General features: G+C 36.5%; 2 protein-coding genes across 2 annotated transcripts in view; one reads left to right on the forward strand and one right to left on the reverse strand.

The window, feature by feature from the left end:
• SCYL2 (SCY1 like pseudokinase 2) overlaps positions 1-18,631 on the reverse strand; it is a 51,869-nt gene extending 33,238 nt beyond the window's left edge. Inside the window, exons 1-3 of the mRNA XM_034987751.1 lie at positions 18,384-18,631; positions 4,709-4,913; positions 640-797 (exon numbers count right to left, since the gene is read on the reverse strand). Coding sequence (XP_034843642.1) covers positions 640-797; positions 4,709-4,885 — 335 coding nt within the window. The 5' untranslated portion in view covers positions 4,886-4,913; positions 18,384-18,631. The remainder of the gene's footprint in view (positions 1-639; positions 798-4,708; positions 4,914-18,383) is intronic.
• DEPDC4 (DEP domain containing 4) overlaps positions 12,791-23,211 on the forward strand; it is a 30,327-nt gene continuing 19,906 nt past the window's right edge. The window contains 10 exon segments of the mRNA XM_034987245.1: positions 12,791-12,820; positions 18,649-18,817; positions 18,820-18,864; positions 21,305-21,326; positions 21,328-21,476; positions 21,479-21,527; positions 21,529-21,652; positions 21,654-21,709; positions 22,275-22,420; positions 22,890-22,928. Coding sequence (XP_034843136.1) covers positions 12,791-12,820; positions 18,649-18,817; positions 18,820-18,864; positions 21,305-21,326; positions 21,328-21,476; positions 21,479-21,527; positions 21,529-21,652; positions 21,654-21,709; positions 22,275-22,420; positions 22,890-22,928 — 829 coding nt within the window.

Genomic DNA, 23,211 nt, shown 5'->3' on the forward strand with positions numbered 1-23,211 from the left:
TAGGAAGGAAGAAAGAAGGAAATTAGGGGTTATGAGTAATGTGAGAAAAGTTTATATAGCTAGGGTATCTAATGTACTAGTAAAAGCACCACAGGCTTGAGGATCCAGTTAAGATTACACAACATAAATTTCAAATTCTTGTCATTCTCAGCAACAGTTCCCAAGTTCATCCTTGAGAAAAATAAACAGTAGAGTAACTGCAGGTTACACATATGATATGCTCAGCATATCAGGTTACATGTTTAGAAGAGTACCTGAAACACACATAAAAAGAGCCCACAAATATGTAATCAATGCAAAGGGTACAAAATATTCTATAAAATAAACAAGGAGAGCTACTTTCAGATGTGGACTATATGCTATACTTCTGTATCTTCCACTTTGACCACTGTAGTGCTGAGCATAGAGACTGATGGCACAGACTGATGGCAACTGTGAAGAAAACTTTTATTAATATTTCAAAAAGAGGCAAATACATAGCATATGCAAATAAATTTTACAGAAATAATAAATCCTTAACTCAACACTCAGTTTCTAAGAATTTTTCACTGACAGCATGCTCCACAGACAGAATTTAAACATACAATTATTAACTATTTGTTCAACAAGTCATTTATGTAAGTTTTTATAAAAATTTACCTGGATTCTTCTAAAGGATGCTGGACAGTAAGAAGTCGAGGGTGCCGTAGTCGAGTTAACTGTTGGACTCCTCGTTTTAGAGAATCAATGATTTGATCCTTTTCAAATTTTTGATATTTGTCAATCAGCTTTTTATCAAAGACAAAAACAGCCACTTCCTAATGAAAGAATTGTGCATCTAATTTTAATCAAGTATATGCAAAAGTAATAAGATTTTATTCAATTGTCACAATAGTCTACAAATAGAAATAACTAAAATCTAATGTCATGGAAATTATAGCACCATTGTAATACTTTTCTGATATCAAAAAGTTGTTTCCTTCATTATTAGCAAATCTAAATATTTTGAAAAGTATGAGACCTAGAACCCTATCTAAGGAGAACACAGGAAAATCTCCATGTTTGAACCCTGATAGACACAAGGTGTATGTAATGTGCCGAACCCTATTTAGTTATCTCTTATTTAACCAGAATTCACATAAAAGTTAAAATGTTTAAAAATTCAAAATGTTACTCATAATGATAACCCTGGATAACCTGATAACCCTATAAAATCTTGAATCATTTTTTTGGAAGGAAAGTTGTGTATGTCAAGAAGTGCTTGTTTATACAAAAACCCATTTTGTAAGCAACTTTTACATATGAATAACCTATATTCACTCTTTCCTTCCAGCCTACCCCTGTCTTATTTTGGGCAGTTAACTGGGAATGAATGGTACCAGTACTGGAAGCTGCTCTCCCACTGTCTCTCTTTTAGATCATTCACAGCTTATTTATACTACTAAAAGCACACATCCTCCTTAACCATCTTCTTCCTTTCATTTTCTCTGTTACCCAAGGAAAAATAGTTCCTGTCCAGTTACCCAAGCTTAACAAATCAATAAAAAAATAGCTGTATTGACAACCGATATATTACCACTGTGTAACATGTCAGTGATGCTAGATCTCCATCATAAATGGAAAGAAAAATGATAAAGCTGGAAGCAAAATTAGCAAAGAATCAATGCTGGCTACCAAAATTCCTTGAAAGATTTTGAATGACTTTCAGAATTTTTATACAAGTATCTTTCAAAAGTCTCTAATTCAAACCTACTACTACTCAACTATCAATATCCAAGACAATATTTTTCCATTTTATTGTTATCTCTTTTTTTTTAAGAGAATCTTTTTTTTTTTTTTAAGATTTTATTTATTTATTTGAGACAGAGAGAATGAGAGAGAGAGAGCACATGAGAGGGGGGACGGTCAGAGGGAGAAGCAGGCTCCCTGCCGAGCAGGGAGCCCGATGTGGGACTCGATCCAGGGACTCCAGGATCATGACCTGAGCCGAAAGCAGTCGCTTAACCAACTGAGCCACCCAGGCGCCCCAGACTATCGTCTTTTAATTTATGTTTTCCTTCTACTACTTCACTACCCACCCTGTTAACACATATCACTTGTGTAAAAGTCCTGTTACCTTACGCATATTACAAGCTTCTTAAAAAAAGAAACCATGCCCCCTCCCAAGAACAAAGAAACCATGACCTAAGTGTCTGTATCCACTACAGGATCTACACCTAGAGGACATTCAGATGTTTATTGCCTAGCGGTCAATAAAAACAAGCAGTTACTGGAAGCTTTCCATTATCATCCCGAATTAAAACCTTTTTGACTCTTTATTATGAAAATTTTCAAATATACAGAAAAGATGAGGTAGTGCAATTACCCGAAATATCTTCCACTTAAGAGTCACCTGTTAATTCTAATTAAATTTGGAGTCTCTTTTTTTTATACAAAAATTACTAAAACAAAATGTAAGAGTATTTGGCACTCTTTTGTTCTTTTATTCACTTCATAGTCTTGAAAACACATTGGCAAAGGAAGTTACCTACTAAAAAGTGTTTTTTCTCAATCGCCTATCTTTAAATAAAAATGGCTAGTCCCACAGAGCTAAGGAACCTTGAATATGTGACTAGTGCACCTAAGGAACTGAATTTAATTTTTACTAATTGAAATAGGCATATGTAGCCTGTGGTTACCATAGTGGATAGCACAGCTCTAGATTATCTATCTTCTATAATTCCCTTTTATTAAAAAATGAGATCACTGAAAAAGAATTAAAACTACAATTAAAGGAGAAATTAAAATGAGGCTTCAATGCCAAGGTGGTTAAAGACTTAGCTGTTCCTTAAGGAATTAGCCAGTAGTCCAGATACTCAGGTCAGACACCTTAGGTCTGAAAGAAGTAAAGAAAGAAGATTCAAAACTGTATCCAGAGAGAGCACAGATATATTCCAAAACTATCTTTTTCCGCAAAGCAATAAATTCGGGGGGGAAAATATAGTAGTCTCCTAAGAGAACCCAATTCTGGCACTCAGCAGTTGAGAACTGGTGTATTACTGTGCAATATCTAATCAATTACCTATTTTTTATGCCTGGTTTTCATGTTCTATGAACAGTAACAGAAGCTTCAACCTTATCAGAGAATTTCCACATATGGACTTCTGATACAAACACAACTAGAACTCTTTTGGCTAAGCGCAAAGACACTATTATGTTACATCCTTAATAAATAATGCAATATTTAGTACATTTGGTGTTCTTTCATTTTCCCCTTATATAACTGATTATAAAAGCTAGTGTTAGAGGTTGGTCATTTACATAACTTCATGGCCTCATTAATAGCTTTTTAAGCATTCAATACTCAAGAAACCACCTTTTTTTTGAGCTCTTGATGAATTGAGAGAGAAAACAATGTTCAAAAATGACAAATCAATCAGCATTTAAAATACAGATCAGCTCTGAACTTAAAGACTTTCAACCAAATGGCAATAAAAACAAGATTTACAGGTCAGATATAAACTACATACCAGCAATCTATTACAAGACCAAGATTCCTACTTCATAAAAGGATAACCAAAGCCTATTCAGTCTTTAATACACTTGCTGTTTGGGAAATAAGCTGACTTTGGAAAAGTCAAAAATAATGCATATCCACAACTGTATGACTGGGACAGAGTCACTGGAAAATATGTGTAATTAATCCCAAACGTCTTATAATCCGTATGTTTCACTTGTAGAGAAATAAAAGTACCTTTGGAAACAGTGATTTTTCTTTTTAAAGAACCTATTTCTACAGAGGTTTTAAACCTGGAGGTTTTTCAATTCTTTAACAATTCCAACAGAAAACTGTTAGTAAAATTTAACACTAACAATCCTCCACATTTCTAAGAACCATCTGTTGGTCTCTTAGGTCAAATTAAAAAAATAAAAATAAAAATACAACTCATTCAAATGACTCTACTGAAAGAACAGTTTTAAAATAACTTTGAAATCAATATATTATAAAACACATTACTATTCCATAAATTTACTCCCTTCTGATAATAAAAACTATCAAGTTAAACACAAAAGAATGTTACAGAAGTCTATTTTCCAGAAGACTATAAAATAAAAGGGCAATAAGAATGCACTAAATAAGAATGCATTTAATGCTGGAAAAATTTAATGGAGTATTTTGCCAATAGCATATTGACAAATTTGAAAAGGAACACAATTTTTATTCTAAAAGAAACACTAAAATTCTAATATGCAGGATGCGTGGGTGGCTCAGTCGGTTAAGCATCTGTCTTCGGCTCAGGTCATGATCCCAGGGTCCTGGGATTGAGTCCCACGCTGGGCTCCTTGCTCAGCGGGGAGCCTGCTTCTCCCTCTGCCTGCCCCTCCCCTTGCTTGTGCTCTCTCCCTCTCACTCTCTCTGACAAATAAATAAAAATCTTTAAAAATTTTTTTTAAAATTAAATTAAAAATTAAAAATCTAATATGCTTCTTTGCTCAACAGATATATTAATTTTTATTAAGTAAGCAAAATTAAATTACAAGATGGGATGATATATCAAACAATATATTTGTAACCAGGAGATTCAGGACATGTTTAAAAGCATTTATTTTTGTATGACTTCATTAGGTAGAAATGAGAAGTAAAGAACCCATTACTTTTGACATTTCTTAACATAAAAATGCATATGCACATTATGGTACTTAATTAGCATGTGTATTTTTGCCAAATGGACTCTGAATTGAAACTTACCTGTTTTGTTGATTTTTTTGTGCCATTGAAAATCTTCCAAGCTAGCCCATTGCCACCACTGGCAATGTGTCGACCAACATCAAATTCTCTAGTGACAGGATTTCCCATTACAGCACTAGTGACATCAGCTGTTACTTTTGTAACAGTACTCTTTAACTTATTAAGCATGGACTCCATGGCTGCAATACTGAGTAGTTATAGTTACCTAGAAACACAGGGGGACACAGGGGGACAGGGAAGCACTGATCATTTGTTTTTACTTGTTTAAGCACTTAACATTCATTAATATACCCCAAACAGTGAACAAAACAATCCTACAGAGACAAAAGCTACATGTTGTTTTGTCTTCAAAGAACCCAACACACTTGAATATAAATTTAAATCTAGGAACCAAATTGTTCTTTTCAACCTCAATTATTACAGAATAGGAAAAAACATATTCACACTTGACAGTGACATGAATGTTGTTCAACTATATATAACATGGACCCTCAAGACTTTAGTGGTGTAGAGGGTCTAAATCTTTCCTCACACTAAAAACCACCATATAAAAGCTGAAAGGAGCAGTATGCCTGGGTGGCTCAGTAGGTTAAGCCTCTGCCTTTGGCTCAGATCATGATCCCAGGGTCCTGGGATCGAGTCATGCATCGGGCTACTTGCTCAGAGGGGAGCCTGCTTCTCCCTCTGCCTAGCCCTCCTCCTGCTTGGGCATGCACACTCTCTCTCTCTCTGACAAATAAATAAAATTTTATTTAAAAAAAAAAAAACGTGAAAAGAGCTAATGCTATACTCAACAATAAATTTGTATTTTATAAGGGCACCTGGGTGGCTCAGTCGTTAAGCGTCTGCCTTCAGCTCAGGTCATGATCCCAGGGTCCTGGGATAGAGCCCCGCATCGGGCTCCCTGCTCAGCTGCAAGCCTGCTTCTCCCTCTCCCACTCCCCATGCTTGTGATCCCTCTCTCGCTGTCTCTCTCTCTGTCAAATAAAAAAATTAAAAAAATCTAAAAAAAAAAAAAAAAAAAGTTTGTATTTTATAAAAGTTTTATTCACCACTAAAATAACGAATAGTGAATTGATTGGGGGCACCTGGCTGGCTTAGTCAGAAGAGCATGTGACTCTTGATCTTGGGGTCTTGAGTGCGAGCCCCATGCTGCATATAGAGATTAACTTAAAAAATGGATAAACTTTAGGGCGCCTGAGTGGCTCAGTTGGTTAAGCGACTGCCTTCGGCTCAGGTCATGATCCTGGAGTCCCGGGATCGAGTCCCGCATGGGGCTCCCTGCTCAGCAGGGAGTCTGCTTCTCCCTCTGACCCTCCTCCCTCTCATGCTCTCTGTCTCTCATTCTCTCTGTCTCAAATAAATAAATAAAATCTTTAAAAAAAAAAAAAAAGAATAAACTTTAAAAAAATAAAATAATAATAACAAATAAGTAAATAAAATAATTACTGTTGAACTATGAAATCACTTGAGAATATCTTCTAAAAGAAAAGCACTGGTGGCAAAAGAACAGTAAATCATGGACAAACAACAGGTAATAAAATATTTTTAAAATTTTACACACTTCTAGTCATGATGCAGAAACAAAGACTGAAATTTATCTTCTCACCTTGAGCAACTAGAAGCTGGACAAATATATGAAACAAATGTTTTCAGACACTGAACAGGCAGCACAGGCATATAATCCCAGTGAGAAACCAAACTAACAAGGTGAACCCTAGGATTGCCCCACCTTTCTGCCTAGAGGTACACTGCAAATGGGAGTAGAGAGGAGAATGCCAAGCAGTAGTCTACCTGAGTTAGAAGAGCTGAGGAGACAAACTGGAATTCAAGGATGTAGAGGTGGCTAGGAGTTCTGGGATAGAATTCCAAGGAGAAGAGGGAAAATCAGGGAGAGAGAGAGAGAACTATGCTGAAAAAGAGCCAGAAATTCGATGCTTTGTTGAACACTAAGATGCCCATACATGGTGTGAAACTCAACCAGGTCAGTTAAAGACCAACCAGAAAGCTATAAGCTGAATAGTTCAAGTTCACACTGGGCTGCAAATCACTTAATATCTCACAAGCTAGACTGGAGAGTCCTCATTGATCACTAAAGGCATTCAGCAGAAACCCCACAAGGCCCATGCCATAGTAGTAGGATAAACTGTTCTTAGAATAAAATGTACTCTAAAGCTGCCCTAACAAACTAAAAGCAAGCTCACATGATCAAACTAGTCATAAATTACTTAACTGCCTACCCGAATGAAACCCAATACTCATGAAAGACAAAAAAATTTCAGATATCTAGCAATGTAACATTCACAATGTTCAGCATGCCATTATTAGACATGCCAAGAAACAAGAATATGTGCTCATAATCAAGACCAAAATCAATCAATAAAGACTCCAAAATGAGAGATTATAGACATTAAAGACATTAGAAAGCTATCGTATATCTAAGTACTTCAAGGAAAGCATGAACATGATGAAAGAAAATGGAATACTTTTTCTAAAAATCCTAATAATTCTAGAGATGAAAAATAAAATATCTCAAATAAAAAATTCAGAGGATATGATTAACAAATTTGACAAAGTAGGAAATAAAATTAGAAAAACCATGGGGCACCTGGGTGGATCAGCTGGTTGAGAGTCCAACTCAGCTCAGGTCTTATCTCAGGTCATGAGTTCAAGTCACATGTTGAGCTCCATGCTGGGCGTGGAGCCTACTTAAAAAAAAAAATTAGTAAAACCTGAAGATAGAGTAAAAGGCTAGGGAAAAAAATGAACAAAGTCTCTGTGACCTATGGGATAATATCTATATAACATATATAAATGAATCCCAAAAACGAGAAGGAAAAAAGAGAAATAATATTTGAAAAAATAATGGCCAAATGTTCCTGAATTTGATGAAAACTATACAAGGTGTCAAGAAATTTGATAAACTACAAGCAGGATAAACACAAAGAAAACCATGCTTAGACATGTCATATCAAGTAGCTGAAAGTAAGTGATTAAGAGAAAAGTCTTAAAAGCAGCCAGAGAAAACAGGAAAATTACATATAGAGGGGAAAAAAGATAAGAATTTTCCCCAGACTTCTCATCAGAAACTATACAAGTCAGGCAAAGGAATGGAGGTCTCTAAAGTGCTAAAACAAAAACAAAACAAAAAACAAACAATCAAAACCTATCAACCTAGAATTCTATAAGCCATGGGAAAAAAACTTTCAAAAATAAATGTGAGCGGCGCCTGGTGGCTCAGTCAGTTAAGCGTAAGTGGCTGCTTTCATTCACTTCACATGATCCCAGAGTCCTGGGATGGAGCCCCACATCAGGTTCCCTTCTCAGCGGGGAGGGAGCCTACTTCTCCCTCTCCTGCTGCTCCCCCTGCTTGTGCTCTCTCACTCTCTCTCTCTGTCAAAAAAATAAATAAAATCTTTAAAAATAATGAAATTAAATTAAAATTAAATAAATGTGAAATATTTTTTCAGGAAAACAAAATCTAAGAGAATTTGTTGCCAGCAGGTATTCACTACAAGAGATATTAAAAGAAGTCCTTCAAACAGAAGGACAAAAATACCAGATGGAAATGTGAATCCACAAAAAGAATGTAGGACACTAGAAATAAAAATTATGCAGGTATATTTAAAAAAACTTCTCATGTTGTCTTTAGAAGATAACTGACCATCTAAAACAAAAACAAAAACATATTGACTTATGAAGAAGTAAAAAATATGACAAACAAGGACAGGAGAGGGGAAATGGAAGTATATTTTTGAAAGATTCTTATATGTTAGGTAGCATAATATCACTTGAAAATAGATTATAGCAAATTAAAGACATATAATAAATCCTAGACTAATAAGTAAAATAAGAGAGATACAACTAAAAGGTCAATAATGGAAATAAAATGGAATCCTAAAAGTAAAATGAATACAAAAAGTAGGAAAAGAGGAAGAAAGGAACAAAGAATAATTGTGACAAGTAGAAAATAGCATGATAGTAGACTTAAATCCAACCCTATAAATGATTACATTAAGTGCAAATGATTTAAAATTCAAATTAAAAGGCAGAGATTGTCAAACTAGATTAAAAAGCAAGATCCAATTATATGCTGCTTTAAAGAAATCCACTTTAAACCCACTTTACAAGATGACTTAAAACTAAAAGAATGTGAAAATATACCAAGCTAGAATGGCCATATTAATAACAAACAGAATAGGCAACACTTCATAATAACAAAGATGTCAATTCATCAAGAAAACATAAAATCCTAAATGTATACATACTGAATAAGAGCTTTAAGATAAATACAGCAAAAAATGACTGAAAGAAACAGACAAATCTACAATTATAATTGGAGACTTCAAGGATCCTCTCTCAGTAACAGATGGACTAGACTGAGTAGACAAAAAATCAGTATGGATATAGAAGACCTAAATGACACTATCAAACAACATGACCCAAAACACCCCACTTGACAACAGCACAATGCATTTTGTTTTCACGTGTACATGGAACACTCAGTAAGACAAACTATATTCTTCCAGACCATAAAACAAATCTCAACATATTTAAAACTACTGAAATATAAAACATGTTCTTTGACCACAATGAAATTAAACTAGAAATCAGTAACAGAGAAATATCTAGGAAAAAAATGCAAATATTTGGAAATTAAACACTTCTCAATAACCGAACGGATAAAATAAATAAATCACAGAAAATTTTTAAATACTTTGAGGTGACTGAAAATGAAATATCTATGGGATGTAGGTAAAGTAGTGATTAGTGGATAAAGTACAGCTTTAAATGTTTATATGGTGGTGGGGGGGGGGGAATGCCAAAATCAGTGGTCTCACCTTCCATCTTAGGAAGCTAGGAAGAAAAAAAAAAAAGAAAACTAAATGCAAAATAAGTAGAAAAAAAGGAAATAAAGAGTAGAAATCAATGAAACAGACTGAATTTAATGTAATACTCTATTTAGTAGAGAAATGAAAAAAGAAAAATCAATGAAGCCAGTGTTTTAAAAAGATAAGTCTCTAGCTACATTAAGAAAAAATTTCAAAGACACAAATGGTCAATATCAGAAATAGAGGAAATCCTACAGATTTTAATCCTATTTAAATCACATAGATTTTAAACAATAAGGTATACTATAAATGATCTCATGCCAATTAATTCAACAACTTGAATGAAATGGAAAAAAACTTTGAAAGCCAAAACTACCAAAATTGACTTAAGAAGGAACAGAAAACCAGAATAGTCCTATAAAAAAGAAATCCAATTCATAACTACAACCTTTACCACAAAATAAACTCCAGGTTCAAATGGCTTCACTGCTGAATTCTATCAAACATTTAAGGAAGAAATAATAACCAGGTCTGCACAAGCTTTTCCAGAACACAGAAGAGAACACCTTCCATGTCATGTTATATAGTCAGTATTGCCCTGACACCAACAAATGACACAAAAGAAAACTGCATACCAATATCCTTCATCGACATGTAAAAATCCTTAACAAAATACTAGTACATCAAGTCCAATAAATCCAACTCGATGACCAAGAGAGATTTATCTTAGGAATGCAAGGCTGATTTAACACTCAAAAACAAATTCATGTAATTCACCTTACTAACTGAATAATGGAGGAGGGACATACAATCATCTCAATAAAAGCAGAAAAAATTTTTGACAAAATTCAACACCCATCCACAATAAAAACTCTCAGCAAACTAAGAACAGAAAGAAACTTCCTCAGGGCTCCTAGCTGGCTCAGTAGATTGAGCATGTGACTCTTAATCTGAGTCTGTGAGTTCAAGCCCCACATTGGACATGATGCCTACAAGGAAGGAAGGAAGGAAGGAGAAGAGAGAGAAGAAAGAGGGAGGGAGGAAGAAAGAGGGAGGGAAGGGCAGGGCAGGGCAGGGCTTCCTCAACCTGATAAATGGAATCTTTGAATACCTACAGCTAATATTATATTTAAAAATAAAAAAATTGATTGCTTTTTCCCTATGTTTGGGTACAAAGTAAAAATATCTACTTTTACCACCTTAATTCAATATTCTAATGGAGGTCCTAGCCAAAGCAATTAAGAAAAATAAAATAAAAAGTATTCACATCTTGTACACAGAAAGGCAGAAGGAATCTACAAAAAAACTAGAACTAATATGAGTTTAGCATTATAGAACACAAGAACGGAACATTTTTAAAAAGACTATTTTGATATACTAGAAACAAACACTGAAATTTCAAAATACCATTTCAAGGACATGAAATACCCATGGATAAATTTAACAAGATATACAAGACTTCCACAATGAAAACAACAAAAAATTGATGAGAGAAACTGACAAAGACTTAAAGGGAAAGACTGTGTTCATGAATTGAAAGACTCAATATTGTTAAGATACCAATTTCCCCACTGATCTATGGACTCAATACAATCCAATCAGAATCCCAGAGGCTTTTGTAGAAACTGACAAGCTGATCCTAAAATATTACTCTGTGAGAAGGGGTCCACAGGCTTCACTAGACTGTGAAGGGTCCATGGCACAAAAAGAGGTCTTAAAACCCTCTCACTCTTCAAATCTTCCACTTCCATGTTTACTCCTTCCTAAAACTGATTTGTCTGACAAAGTCTGTGTCCTACAAATCTTCCTTAACCAACTCTTTCCTCACAATTTTTTCCCACTTGACCAAAGAAAAGTATTTTTCTCAGCCATCACAATCTTATTACACGCCATTTCCCTGGATATAAAAAAACTTTGAATGGGGCAAACGTAATTCAAGAATGCATTAACTGAAAGTCTCTTAAGAATAAAGCAAAAAAGAGGGGTGCCTGGGTGGCTCAGTTGGTTAAGCATCTGTCTTCAGCTCAGGTCATGATGCCAGGGTCCTGGGATGGAGTTCCATATCATGCTCCTTGCTCAGCGGGGAGCCTGCTTCTCCCTCTGCCTTTACCCCTCCCCCTGCTTGTTCTTTCACACTCACGCACACTCTCTGTCAAGTAAGTAAGTAAAACCTTTAAAAAAGTAAAATAAAGCAAAAAGAAATTTGGAAAAAATTACTGAAAGAAGCTGTGCTTTATTTCTTCCAGATATTAACAGCAAGACCCCTGCCTTATCTATCACAGAATTACAATTAAGAAATAAGATGACTGTCATATGGATGTATAAGAACAAGTTTTGTTTTTGTTTTGTTTTTTAAGTTTTTATTTATTTATTTATTGGAGAGCGAGCGAGAGAGAAACAGCATGAGAGAGGAGAGGGTCAGAGAGAGACCACCCAGGCGCCCAGAACAAGTTTATTTCAATTAATAAGCAAAAACTCCAAGGTTTTGATAAAAGTAAAACATAATCACAATATACAACAACCTAGAAATTAGATCCTTTTTAAACCCTTGACAAAAAATTTTTAGATACCATCAACTTAAAAACATGCAAAGGAGTACACTGTTTTTCAAAATTATTTAGAGAATACACAAGCAAAAATATTTGGAAGGTCACTGGACGAAGGTAGCACTAGTTTGTATCCAGTTTTCTCTGTTAATTAAATTATATTTATATAAATATGACCTACTTCTATGAAAGATTTGAACTGTCTGTAAATAGAAATAGAGACTCTCCCTTTTTAATTTAATGCTGCATTTCTGTGAGCAGTTAGAAAATGTTGCTATTGGCATTATGAAAATATTTATTGCTATGCCAAGTTGTTCTCTATGAACATCTGCTGCTGATTTTGATGGGGGAGCTGAAGGGACATAAAAACCCTATTTAAAACCTACATATCCATTCCTCTAATTCTGCCTGAGTAGCTACATATTATATGTCATGCACTAGTTATACACACTGGGAATACAGATGTAAACGGAAACATTTCTGCTCTTTAGGGACTTAATCTGTAGCCAATGGACTCAGATCTGCAAAGATTTACAGCAATTAACAGAGAGGTACATACCATGCTATAGTAGGGGAGAAAGACCATGATGTGATTTGAGAACTACAAATAGCTCAGTATGAAAACAAAGGATACTTTCAGAGGTAATATTCAAATTTGAGAAGCTCATCTGTCATCCAAACAGAGCCAACAGTAAAGCGTACACATGGTAGGAATAGACATGGAAATTCACCTGGTAAATTATTTAATATTTATTGAGAACCCACTGTGTACCTGATACTATGTAAGAAATGTGGGAGAAAGAAGGAAAAATAAGCCATGAGATCTTACCATCAAAGGGGCAAGAGACAGAGAAGTAAACCAACCATAGCATTAGCCCACAGTGATAAAACCTACAAAATATATATACAAAGTCTTACAGGAACAACAACAACAACAAAACAACAACAACAAAAAAACCGGAACAGAGAGAAGAAGGTTTTAGCAAAACAGTAATGCTACAGATGTCTCTAAAGGTGAACAGGAATGAAGTAGAATGGGAGAAGTATAGAAGTAAAGACAAAGTAAAAACAAAGCAATTCCGATAAAAGCTGGAGGAAACAGGGAAATATGGCAAAAGAAACAGAAAAGCCAGATCACCAAGAGCAATTAGTAGTAAGCAATCAAGCCATAAGCCACAGAAGGGTTTCAAGCATGAGTAAGATCAATCACTCTATCAAGAAGAATGAAAGATATACTAGGAGTGGAAGCAGGGAATATGACAAGACTGAAGAGAACATCAATATGTAGTTCAGGGATGAGAAAGATATAGATATAGATATAGATAATTTAGAATGTATACAAAGCAAGAAGACAAAGGAAAGGACACTTGGAATTAGAGACAGGGAAGACAGGGAAGAGATGGTGGGAAGAGGGGGTGTTTCAAAGATGTTATGTGGATATTTATTTTATAATTACATATTAAACTTTGCTATGTATTTTTATGTACTATATGTCAAATTTTAAACAAATTTTAACAGAGGGAGAGGTTGCTCAAGTAAGGTAATAGTAAGGAAGGAAAAGAAAGGAAAAAGTAAGAAACAAGTACGAATTAGAACTAAGAGAACTTAGTGAACAATTAGATAAAGGAAAGGAACACAACTAGGAATCCCAATCAGGTCTCCCATTTCAGAGTCTAGGTGGAGGGTGAAGCCATTTATCCAGGCAGGACTTAGAGGAGATAACTCTTGGTTTTGTGAGAGGAAGAATTCAGTTTTGGACATGTTGAAGTTGAGTTGCCTGAATGACATTCACATGGAGATACATCTAGTAGGTTTTTAGATATACAGGCCAAAAACTTAGAAAAAAAGTCTTGATTGAAGACAAAACTTTGGGTACCATGAGCTTATAAGCAGTACAGCAGTTAAGGCTGTAACCTTGAAAAAGATTAGCCAAGGAGACCCAAGAATATCATGAGAGTAACAGAAGGCTAAAGACAGATGAACTGGAAGAACTTTTAAAAGAAGACCTGAACTTAAATGAGATTTTGAATTATTAGCAACATAAAAGAAACCTTATATGAGTCCAAATATCTTTTCTTAAAATGATAGCTTTTCAAATTTTCACTTGATTGTTGAAGAAAAAAGCCCATCTTTTCCAAAGACAAAGCTATAAATGACAGAAATGTCCATTCATATAAGCCATTTCCCCTTGTACACCATTTAGCAGAATTTACTTGAAAGTCAATCATCTTTCCCTCCTAAATCTCAGTCAAAGTAAGATTTGGGACAACTTAATTATGATTCCAAGACTATATCTCTCTACCATCTGACTCAGCCATCACTTGGTTTTTGGTAGAACCAGAAGGTAAATCTGACGCAAACTTAATTTTACATGCACCTGCCAGAAGGTGGGTTGACTGTTACAGCACCTAATGGCAGGTAGCTGAAAGGAATTGGCAATTTCTTCAGTTCTGCCTACTCATAAACTCTAGAGATAGCAGGAATATAGTGAGTAAAATCAGATTTATGCTAAAAAAATTCCTGCATTTGTAAGTAACACAACTGCAAAGAGTCCCTTAATTCCCCAAGAATAAAATATTAAAAAGTAGAATTAGTTTGCATTTATATATTTATGTATTATGGAAATACTGTAATGCAAATAAAACAGTTACTGTAATTACATCTGATAATGAAATTATGTTTAGTACTTGTTAGTCTCATGGCCTAGCAGAAACTAGGCTTTCAATAAGCACAAAATAATACACACTGACCACTAATGAACAATACAAATAAATACCAATGAATTCAAAATAGTTTGTTTTATTCCTTAAAGAGGCACAAGTGTCTGAGATTTCTTTCTATGTAAATGCCTGAAAATAAAAGAATACCACCTTACAGTGATTTATATAGCTAAGTATTCATAAAATGAAATTTTGTGATTCAAAATAAGAATTACATTAACATGACACAAATACTTTTGGCAAAGTGATTTATAAAATTTGGGGAAAATGTCATACCTTACATTCCCATATGCAGTGCTTATCTATTTACGTCTAAAGTAAGATGATTCTGAGATATATTCTTGAAATACATTTTTGTTTCTTGTGAGAGCACTCAGAGAATACTATAAGCTTTAAAAAGATACAGTTTTCAAAAAATGGTTAACATTGGCTTTCCATCATGTTTTATCTTATTCAGATTACACCAGCCGAGTACAACCATTCTCTTTACAACTACAAAAAGTATCTAGTAATTATCAGTTGAGCTAGAACAGATTACTTACAGGAGACAAACCTATTTAAGAAAAACACAAACACTAAAGAGCCTTAGGAATGAACAGTGATGCACACATGTGTTCAACAAATTACTGGTTACCTATTACATGTAAAGCACCATACTAGGTGCAGTAGGAGAAACAAGAAGTAAAACATTCCATCACTATTTACAAACTTAAGACCATTGTACCATAAGACTTAAAAAAGTAACATGAGAAATTATAAGGCAACATATGCTCAAATATCAAACTAGTAATCTGAACAATAAGATCTGAGGAGAAATCACATCCAGCTCTTCTGAAGGCACTTGATGCCCACGTACTTAGCGTAGTTTTTACTACAGCAACTCACTCAGATTCTTAAAATTACCATAATTTCAAAAAAGGTAGCATTGGGGCAGCATCTCACTATTCAGCCCCTTCAGCTGGAGAAGGGGGAGAAGGAATAACTGGGTAGGAAATTAGAATGACCACTAAGCTCACTTCCTTAGGTCTACAGTTCTTCCTTGCTTTAAGAACATACAAAATCTGAAATACAGTCAATGTGTGAAAACTGAAACTCATAAAGCACTGAACTGTTGTCTAAGGCAATGGTTTTCAAACACTGATGAACATCTAAATACATCTAGTAACATCCAAATGACTGGCCAACTTGATAATCACATAGATGCCTACCTACTATTTCAGACCTTTGGAATCAGAATCTATAAAGTGCAGTCAGGGCATTTGTATTTTGAGCAGCTTCCCAGGTGTTCTGATGCACAGTGTGAGAATTAAATGTTATGTGATTAAGTACACAATCTTCAGTGGCAAGGAAACCTGATTTCAAATGCCTGTTCTAATACGTACTAGCACTGGGACCACCAACTATCTCCCTAACACTATTTCTAATCCATAAGAAGGGGGGACATGCCACCCAAATATATCAAGTGGCTGTTGGATTAAGGATGATGACACATAAAATGCTTAATATAATTTCTAGGACATTTAGTAAGCACTGAACGAATTCCTTTAACAAACATTTATTTAGCACTTACACAGTATCACATGAGAAACATCTCATTAATTTATTAAGTATTAATAAATATGGCAAGTCTGCAATGGTGTCATGTGAACATAACTATATGAATCTCTCCTAACCAGGAAAGTCTTCCCTGAACTGAACAGGCAGTAGTAACTGGATGAAAAGGAAAAGAAGTGCATTTCCAAGCAGAGGAAGTATCATAACCAAAAGCCACGTACTTGAAGCAGAACAGAAAGAACAGAGTAATTAGGGGAGAAAGGAATGCCAGAACACACTGTGGAGATGAGGTTGGAAAGGTAACCAGGGACCCAAACAGGTTAAGGATGTTAGTTTCTCTTAAAAACAATGAAAGTCACTGAAGGGCTTTACACATGAAGACAATGTGATTAGCTCTGCATTTCTGAAAAAGTCACTCAATCTGGTGTGGAAAACTACAGATCCAGCCACAGTAAATGCAAATAAGCCATAATTAGGAAGCTGGTTATACTTCAGATGAGAGATGATGATGGCTGGAACTAGAGTACTAGTAGTGAAAAGGAAGAGTGGACATTTTCAAGAGGCAAATTAATAGACTTCAAGAAAGATGAATATGAGTCATGCAAGACAGGAAGATGTCACACTTCTACTCCTATACAAAGGGATGATGAAGCTAGTCACTTGAATTAAGCACAGTAAAAGGACCTGGGGGGGGGTAAATAATGAATTTCAAAGAGTAGGTATTGTTCAGAGGTATTCTATTGTATAGAAGTACAATGTGTCTGTTTTTATTGAGTGTTTATGGATCTCAGAGACAAAAGAATAGGTAGGTTTTGGCATGTGTGTAAAAAGGATCTGAACAGAATGAAGGTCCTTACCTTTCACCTTCCACTAAGTTCCTTCCCTTTACAAAATCCTCCAAGTGTCTTTTATGACTAATACTGTCTCAAGAATTCTACTTATATACTCAGCTGATAAACCATTTTTAAGCTTTAACATTAATATTTATATTAAAGAATAAGACAGGAAGCCAAACAAAAAAAGCCCGCAAAGTCTAGAAGGAAGCTTCAAGTACCTGACTTTCAAGCCATTACCAGAAAATGATCGGGTTTTAAAGTGACAGCAGGTTTGGAGCATTCTCGTTAAACTATGTTAAATTTCCAGAATGGATAAAACTTATTATTCACAGAATCCAAAAAAAAAAAAAAAAAAAAGTCATCATACAAATAATCCCTGAATGTGATCTACAAAAAACTAGTTTGCACTTACAATTTTAAGTCACTACTGACATGGCACTTTTAAGTCACTCGAGTCCAGTCTCATTGAAGACTGTTATAGGGGTTGACCTGACAGTATTGGTCTCCTTAATCAGTGATCAGAGGTACGTATTTAGTCGGATCCCAAGAAGTTTCGCAAGCTTTATCGCTCTAAACCTTCCTCCACCCTCTCTCTCCCGCTTAGAAAAACAAGAGTGCAGGAGCCACCGAGGGAGGTGTTAGTCTTCACAAAACACCTGCCCCACCCACCTCACACACAATAACCTTCCGTCCCAGAACTACAGCTGCTGTCTGAAAAGGACGCCTGGCGGTAGAGCGCTGTTCGGTAACCCAGGTAATCAGGTGCAGACCTCAGAACTGACGAGCTGTCTCACCCAGTCGCGGAGTAGTGTCCAATTTCCCAAAAGGGAACCGAGATCTCCACCGCGGAAACCCGAGCTCCAGGGCCTGAGAGAAGGGCTCTCCCTCCCGCAGATGACTCCGGCCCTGGTCTCCCGTCGCCTCAAGGCCTCTTTGGGGGACTCGGGCCTCGCGGATCTGCTCCCCGGAGCTCGCCGCTCCCCCAGCCCGGCTTCGCGCGGGCGCCCACCGTCCCGGCCCGCAGCCGGCAGGCCCGTCACCAGGCAACAGTCACCAGCTCTGAGGGCCTTGGGAAGGCCTACCTCGGGTGCGGGTCCTTCCCCATTCCCTCCTCGCTAGCCTTAAGAGCCCAGGAGGGAGTGTAGCAGGTGAAGGAGATCGCCCGGTGCCCGTGGGCGGTCACTCACCTCTTCCCCTCTTTCCCGGGAGGGGCGGTGCTGGGGCTTGTTTCCCCCGCCCCCCCCGCAAACGCTTCCTAGCTGCACCTGCTCAGCCTCAGAGCCTGGCCGCTGCCGCCGGCTTACTCCATAGCCTCCTGCATCCGAGCGGCCTCAAAGGCAGGAGGCGGAGGAGGGAAGGGAAAGGGGAGGGGAGGGACTGGGGAAGAAGAGTACGGGAGGGGGGAAAAGACCTAAAGACCGGCCGGCCTGGGCATGACGTCACTTCCGGCAGGTTCGGAAGGGGCGGGCCTACGCGCCTTGGGCCCCGCCCCAACCTGGTACTCGGGGGCGGGGTTACGAGTCAGGGGAGGGGCCGGAGCGCGAGTTGGTGGCGGTTTTTTCGACCCCGCGGTTCGGTAACCTTGGCAGCCAGAGCCGGCTTCCCGGGCCCGACCGAGCTGGCAGAGTTTTGTGAGCCGTAACAGTGCCTTCTGCCGGAAAAAGAGGACAGAGAGCCCTATAGATCCTAACCAAATGTGTCCTGAAGGGAAGGGCAGCCCTCAGAAGCGGGTGGTTTGGGCTTGGCCCTTTCCCAGCCTACCTGCCCTCCTTGTCCTGGGTGAAGAATCGTACTCCGCTTTTTCCCGAGCTACTCTCTCTGGGCTGTTCAGGAAGGCAGTGCTTCACAAACATTAATATGCACACGAATCATCTGAGGATTTTGTTAAAATGCACTTTGGATTCAGGAATAGGGTCTGATACTCTGCCTTTCTAATAAGTGCCCAGATGATGCCAATGCTGCTGGTCGGCAGGCTACGCTTAGAACAACAAAGCGTTAAAGGACGAGGTGGCAAGCATGAGAATCATATCCTTAACCCAGCCCACTTGTTCAATGAAGGTTAGAGACACAGATGGTCATACCCTTGTCTGCACCGATCACAGACTCAGCCTTTTCCACCCCACTCCATCCTACCCTCTTACCCACTCGCCCATCACTCCCTCGCCTCCTCCTCTAATTCCTCCCTTTTCACTCCTCACCCTCTACCCCTTACTCCTGTCTCCGCACGATTCACAGGGTCTTCGGCTAATATTTCAAGGATAAACAGATGGACAGTTTCTGTTACGAAAGACATTTGAAGGTGATGGGGCTTTTATTTCTGTCATTTTGTCGTAACATCAGAACATTATGTAAAATTGGGCATCCCCTTTCCAGTCAAAGGAGAGAGCTTAAATTCTTGGATTCTAATAATAAAAGACCTAGAAACAACAGTCTAGATGTTTCAACTGATTCCCTTATTCTTAAAATTGTTTAATTAAAAATCCACTGGGGTAGAGAAGAATGAGGAGTGGCTGCTAATGTATGGGTTTCTTTTTGAAATGATGAAATTATCTGAAATTAAATAATAGTGATGGTTGCACAACTTTGTGAGTGTACTAAAAAAAACTATTGAATTCTACATTATAAAAGGGTGAATTCCGGGGTGCCTGGTTGTTAGAACAGGTGACTCCTGATCATGGGGTCATGAATTCACATGCCCCACCTTGGGCATAGAGCCTACTAAAAAAATAAAAATAATTTAAAAATAGGGACCCCTGAGTAGCTCAGTTGGTTAAGCGGCTGCCTTCGGCTCAGGTGATGATCCCAGGGTCCTGGGATCCAGTCTCACCTTGGGCTCCCTGCTCATTGGGAAGCCTGCTTCTCCCTCTCCCCATTGCTCATGCTCTTTCTCACACTCCCTCTCTCTCTCTCTCTCAAATAAATAAAAAAAATCTTTAAAAAAATAATTTAAAAATAAATTTAAAAAATAAAGGTGAATTTGTGGTATGTGAATTATATATATATCAATGAAAAAATTTTACTGTCTCCAATTAATTGAAAAAAATGTATATATGTATATTAAAAAGTTCACAAATATATATAATAAAAAGTGAACACAAAGGTTAATTGTTTGAAAGTTAGCCTTCTAGACCTTTCTTTTTATTTACATATATTTGTGTATAATTCAGGAATTCATTTTTATATAACTAAGATGATAGTATATACATTTTCTACTTGCTCTTCAGTTTTGTTTTGTTTTTCCTACTTAATGAAATCCTTCCATGCTATAAATCTCATTCTTCCAAATTGGCTGTTTAATATTCCACAGGAAGGCTATGACATAATTTATTTAAATGTTCCCAGATGATGAATATTTTTATTGTTTTCAGGTTTTCATTATTCCTCACAAACTTTTCCTTACAGAACAACTGGCAGATAAATTGATTAGTTTTGTTCAGCTCCTTGACCTAGATCTCTTTCATAAGAGCTTGCCATTGGTCAAGAAAGGCAAAAAGAAGAAAGAAAAAGCAAAAAGCCTCATGAAGCCACAATTCTTTTTTTTTTTTTTAAAGATTTTATTTATTTATTTGAGAGAGAGAGAATGAGAGACAGAGAGCATGAGAGGGAGGAGGGTTAGAGGGAGAAGCAGACTCCCTGCCGAGCAGGGAGCCCAATGCAGGACTCGAGTCAGGGACTCCAGGATCATGGCCTGAGCCGAAGGCAGTCGCTTAAACAACTGAGCCACCCAGGCGCCCCAAAGCCATAATTCTAATAATCAAGACTCCAATGTGTGCGTGCATTCCTTTTAAATATGCCCTAAAATAATATTCTTCAAGATTAAGTGTAGCTAGTAGTTAATCATGTAACACTAAGGGTGTATAAATTCACACAATAATATATTTCATATCAGTGAAGCAAGTTCCTGGGTTTACTCTGTTTTTATTGGCAGACAAACGGTGCAGTCTTAGTAAATAGATTATGGTTTACATAAGATGAGAGGAGAAGAAACTTAAGAGAGACACTGGCAACAGATACGCCATATAAAAGCATAAGGTTGTCAAAACTGGGAAACCTACATATTTTTGTGTGATCTAAATTTGTAAGAAACATGTTTAATTTTTTTTCTTTTCAGGTTGCTCTGGTCCTTTTCAATCAGTTATGGGGTGGTATTATTCACTCCCTTCAGACTCAAGTGGAAATAAAAAGGAGACATCATTTATGAACATACAAAGACTATTTTACTGGTTCTGTTGCTGTTGATGTAGTATTAAGTCATCTTATGCAAAATACATGCCTAAGTAGTGCGATGACACCTCTCTCAAAGGAGTTTGTCTTTGCCATGTTCTAATGAATCAAAGTATTTGAACTAGTAGGAATGAAGCTATTGAAAAATGAAAAGGAATTAGAATTTGAAGATTCAAACAGTAGTCTCTACAGTTTTCTAGACAATAAATCATCTTATATTTTTTGCAAAAGAAGAAAAGGATTCTGGGAATGGGTTAACTGATGAAATAAAAGCAAAGGAATCTTTAAGGTTAGTGTTAGCCAATATACTGTAATATATTGTGTTTAGACTGTGACAGAACAGACTTCATTGAGCTCAACTTAAATATTATGCTTTCAGTTTTATTCAGAAGCCAATAAAAGAAAAGCCATGTGAAAATTAATCCATGTCTGTGTTTGCTCTAAAACCATTATGGAAGACATTACCACATAAATTTTTTTCAGAATTTATACAAGGAAGAACTTGTATCTTCTTCGATGAATTATATGCTTTATAATTTTGAAAGTGACTTAGCCAAAGTAAAAATAGCCAAGGTTATCTGGAAACTCAACAGTAAAAATTTTCTATTACATCATAGTAATCATATTAACTTTAGAATTAGTATATATACTTTCTTTTATTTACAATCCTAATTTGTCCTCTTCTGGTGACATTCTATTATCTAATAAATTTATTACTTGTGTTTTTTATTGTAAGCTCCCTGAAATCCTTTGTGGAAATAGGGAATGTCTAAATAAGTTTTAATAAGTTAAAATGTATATTTGAAATTTGATCCCACATATAATAGGAAAGTCCACATATTATTTCTTAACAGACCAGGAGATGAAATGATTTCAAATCCTCTAGCACAAGAGATTGGTGAGGAAAGAATAGAGGAACCTATTCATACAATGAGTGGGAATATGGCTTTACCTCCAAATATCATAGTTGATAAACCTGTTCTCTCACTTTCAAAAAAAGGTAATTTCAGTTTTCATTATTTTTTCCAGAACTTTGTAAGGAAGAACTGATTTTTTAAATTATTTTTAGAACAGTTTTAGGTTCACAAAAAAATTGAGCAGAAAGTAGAGTCCCCATGTGTCCCCTGCCCCCATAGGTATCAGCATCCTGTACCAAAGTGATATATTTGTTAAAATCTGTGAACTTACTTTGCTACATCATTATCACCCAAAGCCTATAGTTTACACTAGTGTTCACTCTTCGTGTTGTATATTATACGGGTTTTGACAAATGTATAATGACATGTACCCGCCAATAGAATCATACAGAATAGTTTCATTGCCCTAAAAATCCTCTCTGCTTCACTTATCTTTTTTTCCTTCCCCCTAACTGCTGGTAACCACTGATCTCTTTACTGTCTCCAAAAATTGACTTTTCAAATATGATAAAAGTAGTGTATTTGGTGTACTGATTCTCTACACCTCTATTAGCATTTCCTTCTACATCTACATTATATCACACAAGACAGGTGAGGCAACATAGATCCAATAACATTTGTTTTTTACAATGACCATGATCAGATTAACTGAGGTGCTATAATCCATACTACCAGAAAAAAGACATGTAGACTCATTACCAGTCCTTACTATTTATAATCCAACACCATCTTCTATGACCCTTCCCAAACATCTCCCTACCCTTTACCTTTCAGGATAAACTAAGCAATCTGTTGCTCTACTTCTCTTTACTATTTACTTCATCTACTTGTGGTTTTCGCCTTATGATGCCACTAAAGGTGAAAAGAAGAGCCC

The sequence above is a fragment of the Mirounga leonina genome, unplaced genomic scaffold (assembly GCF_011800145.1).
Source record: "Mirounga leonina isolate KUSES-001 unplaced genomic scaffold, KU_Mleo_1.0 Mir_418, whole genome shotgun sequence".
NCBI classification, from domain to species: domain Eukaryota; kingdom Metazoa; phylum Chordata; class Mammalia; order Carnivora; family Phocidae; genus Mirounga; species Mirounga leonina.